Source organism: Chiloscyllium punctatum, chromosome 7 (genome assembly GCF_047496795.1).
Source record: "Chiloscyllium punctatum isolate Juve2018m chromosome 7, sChiPun1.3, whole genome shotgun sequence".
In the NCBI taxonomy this organism is placed as follows: Eukaryota; Metazoa; Chordata; class Chondrichthyes; order Orectolobiformes; family Hemiscylliidae; genus Chiloscyllium; species Chiloscyllium punctatum.
The window spans coordinates 73,974,519-73,988,578 of record NC_092745.1 but is presented as its reverse complement, the minus strand read 5'-3'; the positions used below and the strand labels follow the sequence as shown (position 1 = coordinate 73,988,578).

Sequence of the window (14,060 nt, the reverse complement as noted above, 5' to 3'; positions counted from 1 at the left end):
AATGTGGATTTGGAAAGGTTGCTTACTCTTGTGGATGAGTCTAGAAACAAGGCAGCATGGTTTTAAAGTTAGGGCCACCCTTTTAAAACAGAAATGAGATGGGTATTTTTCTCTCAGAGGATTGTGCATTCTTCAAAATCTTTGCCTCAAAAAAAAGGATCAGTGAATATTTTTAAGACAAAAACAGATTCTTATTAGGCAAGGGAATAAAAGTTTGTCATGATAGATGAGAACATGGAATTCAAAATACAAACATATCAGCCATGATCTTATTGAATGGGTGGGTTGGATGAAGTGCCAAATGGCCTATTTATGCTCCTAACTCATAAGTATCTGGGATGTATTGAGCCTCACTGAAGATGTATCTAAGCACCCAAAGAGAGAAAAAAATTAGGCTTGGCTTTTGCAACACCAACTACATCCATTATAAAAAGGCCCACTAATAACCACAGCCAGTCCCAGAGGATGAAAGGAAACTATGACCCAACAAGGAAACAGAATATTCGTGGACAGAGGAAGCAAAGCAAGTCCAGCTGAAGCACAGTTTCCTTCGTGATTTTGATTTCATGCGTGATGAAAAACAAATCTGGAGTTATTAATCTCTCTGCATATCAATGAATTAGTCAAGACAAGTGACTGGCCAACAAGATCACATTTGGAATTTTGATTTCTGAGTTGGCAGTTCTGACCTCTTTTTCTCGTAATTCTGTGACACATACAACTTCCAGAACTTCCGAATCACCATTGTTCCTCAAAACAAATAATGAGGTATCCACATTCATCCAGGAGGATTGCTTTTCTGAGCATATGAAACAAAATGTAATGTTACTGTGACTAAAATACTGCTATATGTCCAACAAAAAGGTATATTGTTGAAAAAAGTCTTTTTTCCTTTTAGTGAAATTTTGTGTTGCAAGTGTGTCACATTACAACTGATAAAGATATATAGCATTGTAGAGAAGTTGTTTAGAATTCAAATAATCAAAGATTACAGCATGTTGAATAAAACATTTAAAAATGAATAGGGTGCTCAAAATGGTTGGGGAATCATTTAAACATACTTTACAGGGGAATTATGAGACAAAATTAGTCTGCTTCCATTTCACATCATAAATAGTCTGTCTGAAATTCTGCAGCCATATCAGGCTAAATTCATAAAAAAGATATGAAACTACAGAATGCACATTTCTCATATTGTGAATGATTGAACTGGGTGATTGATGTGCTGCCATTATAAAGATTTGTGAGGTTGCACCTGTCAAACAGAAGGGAACTTCCTTAGGATTAGTAAAATATGTATTAAAAACTCTACATTTTTAAAGGTAACAAAATGTATTGCTCTGCACTGCTTTAGGCTTTTAAATAATACATATACATTAATTTCATGCATTTTCCATCTAGACTAGTAAAATGCAATAAGGATAAAACATATAGTCAATGTAATACTGTGAAGGCACTGAAGCTGTGGTTACCAATTTTTTTAAGTAGTTAGAAGTTCATAATTGTGTTTCCTTTTCAGAGGCTGCGCCATTCTGCAAGAGATTAGCATTCTTCTTCACTTAAATAGCCATTCTTCAAACCCAGGACATGAATGTCTATAGCTGTTGAACTAGATGGGGCATCACAACCTAGCCTGATTTGTAGCAAGAGGGAAGATATGTCCTGTATACAAGGTTTATAAAAATGATACCACCCCCCCACCTTTTCCTCCGCTACATCAATGGCTGTATCGGCGCTACCTTGTGCTCCCACGAGGAGGTTGAACAGTTCATCCACTTTACTAACACCTTCCACCCCGACCTCAAATTTACCTGGACCGTCTCAGACTCCTCCCTCCCCTTCCTAGACCACTCCATTTCTATCTCGGGCGACCGAATCAACACAGACATTTACTATAAACCGACTGACTCCCACAGCTAGCTAGACTACACCTCCTCCCACCCTGCACCCTGTAAAAACGCCATCCCATATTCCCAATTCCTGTGTCTCCACCGCATCTTCTCCCAGGAGGACCAGTTCCAATACCGAAGAACCCAGATGGCCGCTTTCTTCAAAGACCGCAATTTCCCCCCAGACATGGTTGACGATGCTCTCCACCGCATCTCCTCCACTTCCCGCTCCTCCGCCCTTGAGACCCATCCCTCCAATCGCCACGAGGACAGAACCCCACCCACCACCCTACCAACCTCCATATACACTGTATCATCCATTGTCATTTCCGCCACTTCCAAACGGACCGCACCACCAGGGATATATTTCCCTTCCCTCCCCGATCAGCATTCCGAAAAGACCACTCCCTCCGTGACTCCCTCGTCAGGTCCACACCCCCCACCAACCCAACCTCCACTCCCGGCACCTTCCCCTGCAACCGCAAGAAATGCAAAACTTGCGCCCACACCGCCCCCCTTACTTCCCTCCAATGCCCCAAGGGATACTTCCATATCTGCCACAAATTCACCTGCACCTCCACACACATCATTTACTGCATCCGCTGCAGCCGATGTGGCCTCCTCTATATTGGGGAGACAGGCCGCCTACTTGCGGAACGTTTCAGAGAACACCGCTGGGACACCCGGACCAACCAACCTAACCCAACCACCCTGTGGCTCAACACTTCAACTCCCCCTCCCACTCCACCAAGGACATACAGGTCCTTGGACTCCTCCATTGCCAGACCATAGCAACACAACGGCTAGAGGAAGAGCACCTCATCTTCCACCTAGGAACCCTCCAACCACAAGGGATGAACTCAGACTTTTCCAGTTTCCTCATTTCCCCTCCCCCCACCTTATCTCAGTCTCAACCCTCCAACTCAGCACCACCTTCCTAACATGCAATCTTCTTCCTGACCTCTCCGCCCCCAGCCCCACTCTGGCCTATCACCCTCACCTTAACCTCCTGCCACCTATCGCATTTCCAACGCCCCTTCCCCATGTCCGTCCTCCCTACCTTTTATCTTAGCCTGCTTGGCACACTTTCCTCATTCCTGAAGAAGGGCTCATGCCCGAAACGTTGATCCTCCTGCTCCTTGGATGCTGTCTGACCTGCTGCGCTTTTCCAGCAATACATTTTCAGCTTATAAAAATGATAAACACGTATATGAAAGTATTTAGAATTTTGCTACCCCTAGCGTATGGTGAACACATTTCTGTCTTTATACATAGGTACACTTTCCTTTAGGAGTCATTGGATAATAATCAGAAGCATAAATCAACCTGGTATTTTCAATTCCAGACATCAAGATGATAAGCTAAAATAACTCAGCCATTACTACGGCAGAAGAAAATGACCTGTGTGAAGTCTGAACACTAATATAACGTGATGTTCATAAACCACATGAACTGAACTGATTCTTCCCATTCTGACATTAGGCTCTTTAAAAGAGGCAAGAAGCAAAAAAACAGGAGGTATTTCAGTGAGATGAGTAGATGAGAAAGTTAAAAAGAGAAACACAAAACTTTCAAGATGTAGCGTCTCCAAGTTTACTTTTCGTTATCAAGTTGAATGTAACTGGAATTGCAAGGACAGCACAAACAATATCAGCCTGTGTGTTGCTGGGTGATGTATAAACACAAAATACTTAGATCTGGGGAATACTATTCAATCTGTAGTGATTAGAATAAGGTTGGCCAGGTGGATTTCGTTGAGTATGAGTTCCCCGATTGGGATTGTTAACTTGGGCCAATCACAGAGTCCTGGCTGACAGAAATAAACAGGAGTCTTGGGATTTGAGGTTTGTCCTCATTTCCCTGAAAACTGCTTGAACAGTAGGGTTTGGGGATTGGCTTTGTCGCTCCTTTTCCTTGTAAATTGATGTTTCTCTGTATACAGCTGTTAATGTTAATTGTCTTGTAAACTATTATTTAATAAAATTTTAAAAAAGGAGTATCAAGAATTATCCTCACTCTGGGGACTGACTGAGCTAACTGGTCCGAGTCCATGTATTGTACACGTGTAAATAAAGGGTGACTTGGTGACAGGATACCATCCTTTGTGGAGTTATTTCACAATTTGTCTTAATTCATCCACCCAGAGGAATCCCAACATCTCCGCTTTGCAATATTCAATTATTACTTAAATGATTGTAATTTGAACTTCTGCCACCAGTACTGTGTCTGCAAGTTTATTCACATAAGATTCCACACGACTCTTTAAGTAAACAGCAACTTCCTGAATCAGTCCTAAAACCTACTGTAATTCTATAGTCTAAATCTTGACTAAACACGATAGACTAAATTTTCACTAATGAGACAGGAAGTGGGAACATTTCCAGAATCCATATCCATTTCCAAATACAAGTCTTTTATTTTTTATTAATATGCTTTTTTCGTCCTTTATTATTTTTATTTTAATCTTAAAATGAATGTATTTAAAACACCAGAGAGTAAAAGAAAATTCAAAAAATAACCCTCACAGACTGACCGCCACAATTAAAAATTTGGTAAGTCATAAGGGCTATTTTGACACCCGCTATGCTCATGATTTAGTTATAATGCGACTCTAGTTAGATTTTTACAAAATAATGTGAATTTTGAAGAATATATAATTGAAGTTTCTTGGATGCGATCTTATTAGATTACAACTAACATAATGCAGCCTTCCAACATGAAACGGTTCCCCACCTCTGGCCTAGTTGAAAGAAAATTCTGTGGCAGGGTATAAGGTGCTTATCCCCACAATGGAAACATCCAGGTCAGCATTGCAAATTGTAGGGTCATTATATTTGATCTCTGAAAATTCCTGGGGACAAAAATAGAGGCAGGAAACCAAAAATCAGGCCCCACTTGCAATTTTTAAAGGCTTCCATAGTCAGCCTGACTGCAAAAATCCGAATCCGCCTGTCCACGGTGATCTATCTGCTTATAGCCAGTTTAGATTGTTTTGGTCTTCCATGTTATTTATGGCAAAAGTCTTGATTGTACTTAGGATGGCTTTGAAATATTCAGCAGCTCTGGCAGCATCTGCGAAGAGTTAATGCTTCATGTCAATGATGAAAGGCTGTTGACCTGAAGCAGTGATTTTGCTTCTCTCCACAAATGCTGCCTCAGAATTTTCAGCATTTTATGTTTTCATTTCAGATTTGAACATATGTAACATGTTGGTTAGGAAATTTTTGTTCTGAGAAGGCATACTGTTCTACGATGCTGTATCTCATGATGCAAATTGCCCTCTTTTCATGCTGACAAGGTGCCATATAAGCATTAGCTTGGATTGTTTGCAGTATTAAAAATGTCTAACCATAGTGTTAAAGTGTTGCAGAATAGTTGGCAGACTATACCTTCACTTTCGCTGAGGTTTAATGGTCTGATGGTAAGGCAAACATTTGTTGTTTGATGTAATTCCAGTCTATACCGATGACTGACAATTCCACCATCTTCCTCCAGGAAAAAGCATCCCTTTGACCAAGTGTGTTGCCAGTTCTAGAAGGGAAAGAATAAAAATGGAACAAAGACACTGGATTTGTTTATCAATTAATGCTCATTCATAAGCACAAATAGTCAACAAATTGTCATTTTTCTTTTGGATATATTGAGGCACAAAAGGGAAACGTGGAATTGTTAGTCATCTGTAGGATCAATAATTCAGTACATTGAATAATCTTATAAATTTCTATACTTAACATACATATCGAGATCCTCTGTCCAAGTTCTGTAATTTTACAAAAAACACCTCCAAGGCAATGAAAATGCCAACTTCCCAGTAAGTATACATGTTTTTTTCAAATCTCAGGGATACAACAAATCAAATGCTCTCACACTTGAAATTTATTCTCAACCTGCAGATTATAAATTTACAGATACTTGGACACAAAACGCAACAAAGGGGGACATAGTGAGAAAATAATTTAATTTAAGGCAAACTGTTTTGTGGAACTGAGACTTTTTCTTCATTTTGAAAATATATAAGAGTAGAATCTTCTGAAGAATGTGGGTATTGGTGAGAAAGTTGGGAGAATCATGTGAGATCAGCATTGGAGGGTTTCCCTGCCTAGAGCAAAGTGGTACTTTCCAACCAAGCGTTGAACAGCTAAGCTGAGAAGACTATTATCGTGCACTGACATCCTATCATTACATCATTTTGCCTCACTTATAGGCAGTTTCTCATTTTCCCACCTGACAGATAGAAAAAGATGGTGACAATTCCAGACATTCGAGTCACAGCTATAAAATGGTGACTCCAGGTCTCTGCTTGCTCCTCTGGGCCTCTATCATTCATAACCATAAGAAATAGGAACAGGAATAGGCAATTCGGCTCCTTGAGCCTGTTCCACCGTTCAACAAGATCATAGTCAATCTGACATTCCTCACATTCACTTCCTTGTTTTTTTCCCCCGTAACCCTTAATTCCCCTATTAATCAAGAATCTATCCATCTCAGCCTTAAATGTACCCAAGGTCTCTTTTGGCAAGAAGTTCCAAAGACACTCACTCCGCAGAGTGAAGAAATTCCTCCTCATCTCAGTCTTAAATTGGCACCCCTCTAATTTAAGACTATGCCTCTGGTTCTCCACCCACCAACAAGGGAAACATCCTCTCAGCATGTACCTAGTAAAACTCCTTAAGAACCCTATACGTTTCAATAAGTTCACATCTCTTTCTTCTCAACTCCAGTGAGTAGAGTCCCAACCTGTTTAGCATTTGCTCATTAGACAATCCATCCATACCAGAGATCATCCTAGTAAATATTTTGCGAACTCCCTCCAATGAAACTATATCTTTCCTTAAATAAGGGGACCAAAACCACTCACTTTACTCCAGATGTGATCACACCAGCATTTCCTACAACAGTACCAAGACTTCCCTATCCCCATATTCCAACCCTCTTCAAACAAGCCTTCCAGATTATCTGTTATACCTATGTGCCAGCTTTCCATGTTTTATTGCACAAATACCTCCAAGTTCTTACGGGTTGCTGCTTTCTGCAGTTTTTCTCTATATAATCTTATCAATACATGTTCAATGAGCAGCAATCATGCACATCCCCATCCAACAAGGTCCCCATCAGCAAAGAAATGGACCAATTACCCTATATCCGACATGTTCAGTGCTAAAAAAATTAACTATAGCTAGTATTCTGCCTTCCAACTAGGGTGCCATAACAGCATCGTGTATAATTAACTATACACCATTTGAGAAGACAGCACAAGAAAATCCATAAGGCTTACAGACAGAAATCAACCATGTTACTCACTGTTGGAGAAATTGAGCTCACAAACGAGAGATCGCGGTGAAATTGACAAGCAGTTTAATTAATAAAGCAATATCGCAGAAGAGAAATTGACCAGGTTAACACAGAACTGATCCTCTGCACAAATGGCCAGAATGCTCTTCCCAGAACAGAAGATGGAAGCATGCTTTATAGGGGTGCAACACAAAAGTGATAATTGCAAAGCAGTTACAGTACACTGGTGAAAACTATAAAGAGATTAAAACAAGAATAAACTGAATGGAAGTAAATCAAGCATCCGGCAGTAGGAATTCATTTGTAATTGACACAGGAGGTTCCAGTCATCTCTGTGAGTGGGTGTGTCCTCTAGAGGATTCTTCATTGTATTTCCCATCTGCACGAATATGTGTAAATGTCCCTTCTCCTGGCATTCAGGTGTGTTCACTGTGTTCCTCCTGCGAGTGAAGTCTACTGGGCCTCTCGGTCTGCCTGTTTGTTTTTGCAGCATTGGTTTCAATGGGAAGGGAGCCTGCCCTTAGGGTGTTGGGACTGCAGTACTGATGTGGGCTGGGAGCCGATAGTGAAAGCTGTTTTAGGAAGTGTATTCTCTGGTCTGGGGCTGGCTTGGCCACGTCTGGTTTCCATGTTGGCCTGTTGGCCAAGACTGAGGCACTCTGGGTAGTTTCTGTATGTGTTGGCAGGCTCGATTTCTGTGTTTTGCAGGCCAACTTCTGATTTTTTATGTAGTCATGCTATGGGTGAGCAGAGTGGCAGATCTTTTTCCCCCACATTTACCAAACGAAAACCACAGCTGACTGCTGCTAAGCTTCAGTCCGTAATATTCTGTTTTGTTTCAGGTTTTATGCCATACACCACGAAAGGTCATGGATCATCTCCTTGCCTCAACCCATAACACTTTGAAATTATGTACTGTGTTTGTCTGGCTTTCTCACAACAGTTTCTTGAGGCAGTGTGACTGAGATAGAGAATTCAACATGAGATGATAAACATAGAATTGAATCTAAATGTCTGCAATGTGTGACACTGTATTGGAGATCTGATTCACTGATACTGAATTTGATAGACTATATGCTCTCTTTGAGGCAACACACTGAACAAGAAACTGTTGACCATGTCCTTTTGTAAGGCAGTTAAGAATGAAATTCAGTGGATTTTATTTTGAGCAAGTCTGTAATGCAGGATTCTGAACTCGACAGACTAGCCCATGGATGTGCACAAAGACAAATATCATCAGCTGCTGGAGGATGATCAATTCGACAAGAGATGTTTTTTGGTCTGCCCAAAATTTCTTAATAGTCCTGTGAAAAGAGCTGTCCATGACTGGCACATTCCAAGGTTTAGGAATAATGCTATGGAATGCACAAAAGCCTCGGACAGCCACCAAAAAGTCTAAATGAGGAAAGGCCACGGTCTATACCCCTGCTGTCCTCATATATAGGGGGCCAGGATTTATGTAAAACCCCCCCGGTGCTATTCTTTTAAATGAATTGTACATTGTAAATGGGACCTGTAAATGTGGTAGGGCATTGCAGATTGTGGCATACAGTATATGAAGAATTTGAACTATATTACACTTTATGTAATGTCAAATTTGAACTGTTAATTATATATTTTTATGTATTTTATGAATAATGTGTATTTTTGGGGAGAAAACACTGGGATTAAATCTGTTAGAGGCACAGTATTTAGAATGCAGCATTTATTTTCTAGCATTTCATATAATGATAATATTTTACAACTTAAATAATCTCTTATGTAAACAAAATACACTGGTGCAGCAAGACGCTTCATTGGTTTTGCAGTTGGAAGGTACAGGAATTGCAATACTAACTTCAGAAAGATCCTAGACTATATGGTCACCTCATATTGTTTATGAGGAAGCAATTTATGGTCATAGTTAGTGCGTGCTATCAATCTACAACAAAGACTTGTGTTAAGCAAGTTAGAAAGAATCAATAAATGGCATAAAGGTTTTTTGCTACAAATGTTTAATTGGTGCTAAGAAATATTTTCACAAATATTATAGTAATAATAATAATCAGAAACAATACATCATTTGGTGTATTTTTTCTTGTGACAATATTATATTTTGATTCATCTAGTTTTGGTATTTTATTATTTTTAAACATTTCCTTGGCTAGCGCAACAGCACAGGGGAGTGGGGTGGTGGTGGTGGTACATGAGGTAACCTGTTCTCAGAATGAAACTACATCTTACAAAAGGAACATAATTTAGTTGGGTAATAACAATTTTACAGTGTTGTGATATTTGCATTCCCTAGGCCTGTCTCCCCTCTCCAGCCATTTGAAAGTATGCTTGGTCTGTCTGGTTGTTCCATGCAGCAACCTCACTGAAATAGGGATCAAAGAAAGAAAATGGCCATATTGGTCTATTTGTGATACTCAAGTGTAACTTTCCTTAACCTTGTGTTTTTCTTTTGAAATAAACAACAACTTACTTAACAGTAAAATAATGGCATAAAATCATGCTAGCCTTATCTGTTTCCTTTAGGATTGTTTTTTATGAGAGTGCTGGGAAAGCTCAATGTGCTCCCTCCCATCTGTTCTTTTGGCCCTGCAGAGGTATTTTCAATAATCTGTTAATAGCCGCTCATAATGCAGATGCTGCCTTGCTAACACATTTAATGTAAGACTGAAACCAATGAAGCACAATGTGGACACTGTGCAGTCTAACTGAAGTTGGCACTTAAAAGCATGTTAAAAGCTTTGCTCTATGAATTCTTTGGTTGCTTGTGGAATTAAATGGAACAAAATGATTGAAAATACACTCTGCATTATTTGGCAGTCATCTCTTAAAATAAAGTGTTTGTTTGATAGTAACATCATTCTATTTCCAGTTTTGAAGCCCAGTAAAACATGGTATGTATGAGTCTCACAAATGCCTAGTTCAAACAGACATTGCACTCTTGGAATAAAATGGATGCAGCAACATGGATAAGAAATTGGCTGAGTGACAGGAAACAGAATAGTGAATAATGGATACTTGTCAGACTGGAGGAAAATTTGTAACGGAGTTCATCAGGGATCGGTATTGGGACCCATGTTTTTCCTGATATATATTAATGAACACACCATGGTGTACAGACCACAACTTCTAAAATTTGTAGATAATACAAAAATTTTGATTAAGATAGGGTTCAACCTCAAAAGGATATAAACTAGTTGGTGGAACAGGCAGACAATTTGAAGAGAAAGGCATAGTAGTGTGAAGTGATTCATTTTGATAAGGAGAATAAGGTATGGATAAAATTCTAAAGTAGTGCAAGAGCAGAGGGACTTGGATGTACATGTGGATAAGTTATTGAAAATAGTAGGACAGGTTCAGACAGCAATTCAAAAACCATACAATACTTTTCACTTTATTGGTAGAAGCTTGGAATACAACAGCAAGGAAATCATATTAAATTAGCAAAAAAACAGGTTTGGTCTCAACTGTAGTATTGTGTGCAGTCCTGGATGGCATGCTTCAAGGATGTGAAAGCATTTGATGTACAGTGCAGAAAGGAGTCATGAGAATGTTTCTAGGGATGGGAACTTCAGATGCATAGATGGATTGAAGAAGTCAGAACTATTTCTATTGAAGGATATTGAGGGGCAATTTGATAGATCTGTTCAAAATTTTGAGGGGTCTGAACAGAATAGGATATAGTAAGTAGGCAATTTTCCACTCATGGATGGATTCAGAAGAAAGGCACAGCTTTAAGGAAATAAACAGAAGAAGAAATAGAAGCATGAGAAGAATTTTTCTTCATGTATTGACTGGTTCAGATCTGGAATGTGCTGTCTGAACATGTGATGGAGACAAGCTCAGTGAAAGCATTCAAGACGGCATTGGAGTATTATCTGAAAAGGTAAAATGTACAGGGTTCAGCAGAGAAGGTGGAAGGTGAATTGCTCATTGGGAGAAATGATGCCTACAATAGGTTGAATGGCTTCCTCTTGTGTTGTGACAATTACATGATTCTGTGATAGCAGTATGTTTCTGAAAATTCACCAGATGGCGCTCTAGTCACTCAGATTTCTATTGGAAAGTCAACACATTGCATCCACTGAAGGATATTTTTAACACAATTCATCATAAATGCTGTATTTCTCTGTGGTTGTCAAGAATTATTTTACACGTAAATTCAACAATACAATCTCATATGCAGTATTATTTTAAAAATCAGTCAATCATAACACAGTTTTCTTTTTGCTTGCTTGTTACGTAGAATGATGCTCCTCCTTTAAGTTATGCTCCTCTTCTTCCCGACTCACGCACAAGGACTCAAAAAAAAACATTAGGAGCAACAATTGGCTATTTGGCTTTTCGAGCATGCTCCAACAATCATGTCTGATATGATTCTTGCCTCAACTTCAAATTCCCATGATAATTTGATAATTTGTTAAGTATCTATAATCTTTGCTAATCACTTTTGATCTTTGTTAATCAAGAATCGATTTACCTCAGCCTTAAAAATATTCAATGACCCTACTTCCATCAGTGTGTGGAGAAGAGAATTCCACAGCCTTATGACCTGTTGAAAGATAAAAATTCTCATTTCCATCCTCTTATATTAACTGCGTCCATTAATTTTAGTTTCTCCCACAAGGGGAAACATCCTTTTAGCACCCAATCTGCCTTAGATCCTGAGGATCTTACATGTATCAATAACATCGCCTCTCTTTCCTTTAAAGTCCAATGGACACTGGCCCAGCTTGCCCAACCTTGCCTCATAAAACTAGCCTTCCGTCCCAGAAATCAGTCAAGTGAACCTTCTCAGCACTGATTCTAATGCAACATTCTTGCTTAAATATGGAAATAAAAACTGTAGACAGTACTCCAAATGTGGCCTCACCAATGCCCAATTACAAATGTAGCAAAACACTGCTACTTTTATATTGCATTTCCTTTGTAATAAATAACGTTCCATTTGCCTTCCTAATCATTTGCCATACCTGCATGCTAACGATTTGTGATTCATAAACCAAGACACCTAGATCCATCTGTACATCAATGCTGCAATCTTGCTCCATTTAAATAATATGCTACTTTGTTGTTCTTCCTGCCAAAGTTAATTAGTTTACATTTACCCACATTAAAGTCCATCTCCTAAATCTTTGCCCACTCACTTATCTATGTGCCCTTGCACTCTTTACACCCGTTTCACAACTTACTTCCATATTTATTTTTGTGTCATCAAATTTAGCTATTATATGTTTCGCACTTTCATCCAAATGTCATGTGCTTTTTTGATATCTGTGATTAAAAGGTAGGCAATAGCCTAGTGGTATTATCACTAGACTATTAATTCAGAAACTCAGCTAATGTTCTAGGGGACCCGGATTTGAATTGTGTCACAGCAGATGGTGGAGTTTGAATTCAATTTTTTAAATCTGCAATTAAAAATCTACAGATGACTGTGTAACCATTACTGGAAACATCCATTTGGCTCACTGATGTCCTTTAGGGAAGGAAGTTTGCCATTCTCACCTAGTCTAGCCCACATGCAACTCCAGATCCACAGCAATGAGGTTGATTCACAACTGCCCTCTGAAATGGTTGAGCAAGCCACTCACGTCAAAAGCAACTGTAAACTTCAATGGATTGGCCTGGTAACATTTCAATGGCAGAAAATATTTCAGTGTCCTCTTTATTAATTTTAAACTTTGTTTCTTTAGTACTTGCATAATTTGAACAGTGAACAAATTGCTGAACTTATTCTGTTATGTTAGCTATTAAATCATTGACTTTGCATTGATTCAATAATAAGATACTTTTTAAACAAAATCTGGTCAATTCTTAAACTCTGTTTTTTGTTTATTGCCTGTATTTATTTCACTTTTGTTAATACCCATCTCATTTGAATCTAATCAATCTTGCTGTTTTAAAAACAATCAAATCAATAGATAATGTGGAACAGAGTCAATTCCATGATTTTTTTTACAAATCTCCCATTGCCTCTGTTTTTACTGGCTGAATGGATCTTTTTTTTAAAACACTGCAGTATAGATCCACAGACACAAATGAATCTCAGCTATCTTATTCATATGGTTATCCCTCATGTATAACTTAGACAGAGAACATTTGATTACATTAGATTCCCTACAGTGTGGAAACAGGCCCTTCGGCCTAACCAGTGCACACCGACCCTCCGAAGAGTAACCCACTCAGACCCGTTTCCCTCTGACTAATGCACCTAACACTACGGGCAATTTAGGATGGCCAACTCACCTTACCTGCACATCTTTGGATTGTGGGAGGAAACCGGAGCACCCGGAGGAAACCCCGCAGACACGGGGAGAATGTGCAAGCTCCATACAGACAGTCACCTGAGGTTGGAATCAGACCTGGGACCCTGGTACTGTGAGGCAGCAGTGCTAACCACTGACCCACCATGCCACCCCTACTTAGTTGCAAACTAATTTACTCTAGAATAATTTGACAGCTAATAAGATCAATCCCTTATGCAATATCTGATGTACTTTCCTGTAAAGATCACTGAATAATAAGAAATAACAATAACCATGGTAAAGTTTACAACTCTAGCTCACAGGCATGGAGGCCAAAATAAGCACCATCTCAGATGAGATCAGTTAACACTGAATTGAAACTAGGCCCTTGGTTTAATTAGCCAAGTACTACTTTAAGCCTTCATCTTACACAGAACCACATCTTCAATGAAGGAACCACAAGAAGATCACAAAAGGAAAAATCTGATCAGCAACAGGTTATTCTGGCCAACGGTCTATTTCGCGAACATACATACTGCCAGCAATCTCACCTGAGAAACAATTGCTGTAACAGTGCATCACCCATCTGATATCCTCTGCACAGTTAACAGCAATGAAATGTGATTGATGAAGTCACCAC

At 39.2% G+C, this 14,060-nt stretch overlaps 1 protein-coding gene across 2 annotated transcripts in view; it reads right to left on the bottom strand.

Annotated features, from left to right (window-relative positions):
* The window catches only part of efcab7 (EF-hand calcium binding domain 7), a 92,927-nt gene that overhangs the window by 30,428 nt on the left and 48,439 nt on the right, over positions 1-14,060 (bottom strand). For both annotated transcript variants that reach the window (XM_072574041.1, XM_072574042.1), the window contains exons 7-8: positions 5,279-5,420; positions 690-799 (exon numbers count right to left, since the gene is read on the bottom strand). In XM_072574041.1, coding sequence (XP_072430142.1) covers positions 690-799; positions 5,279-5,420 — 252 coding nt within the window. The remainder of the gene's footprint in view (positions 1-689; positions 800-5,278; positions 5,421-14,060) is intronic.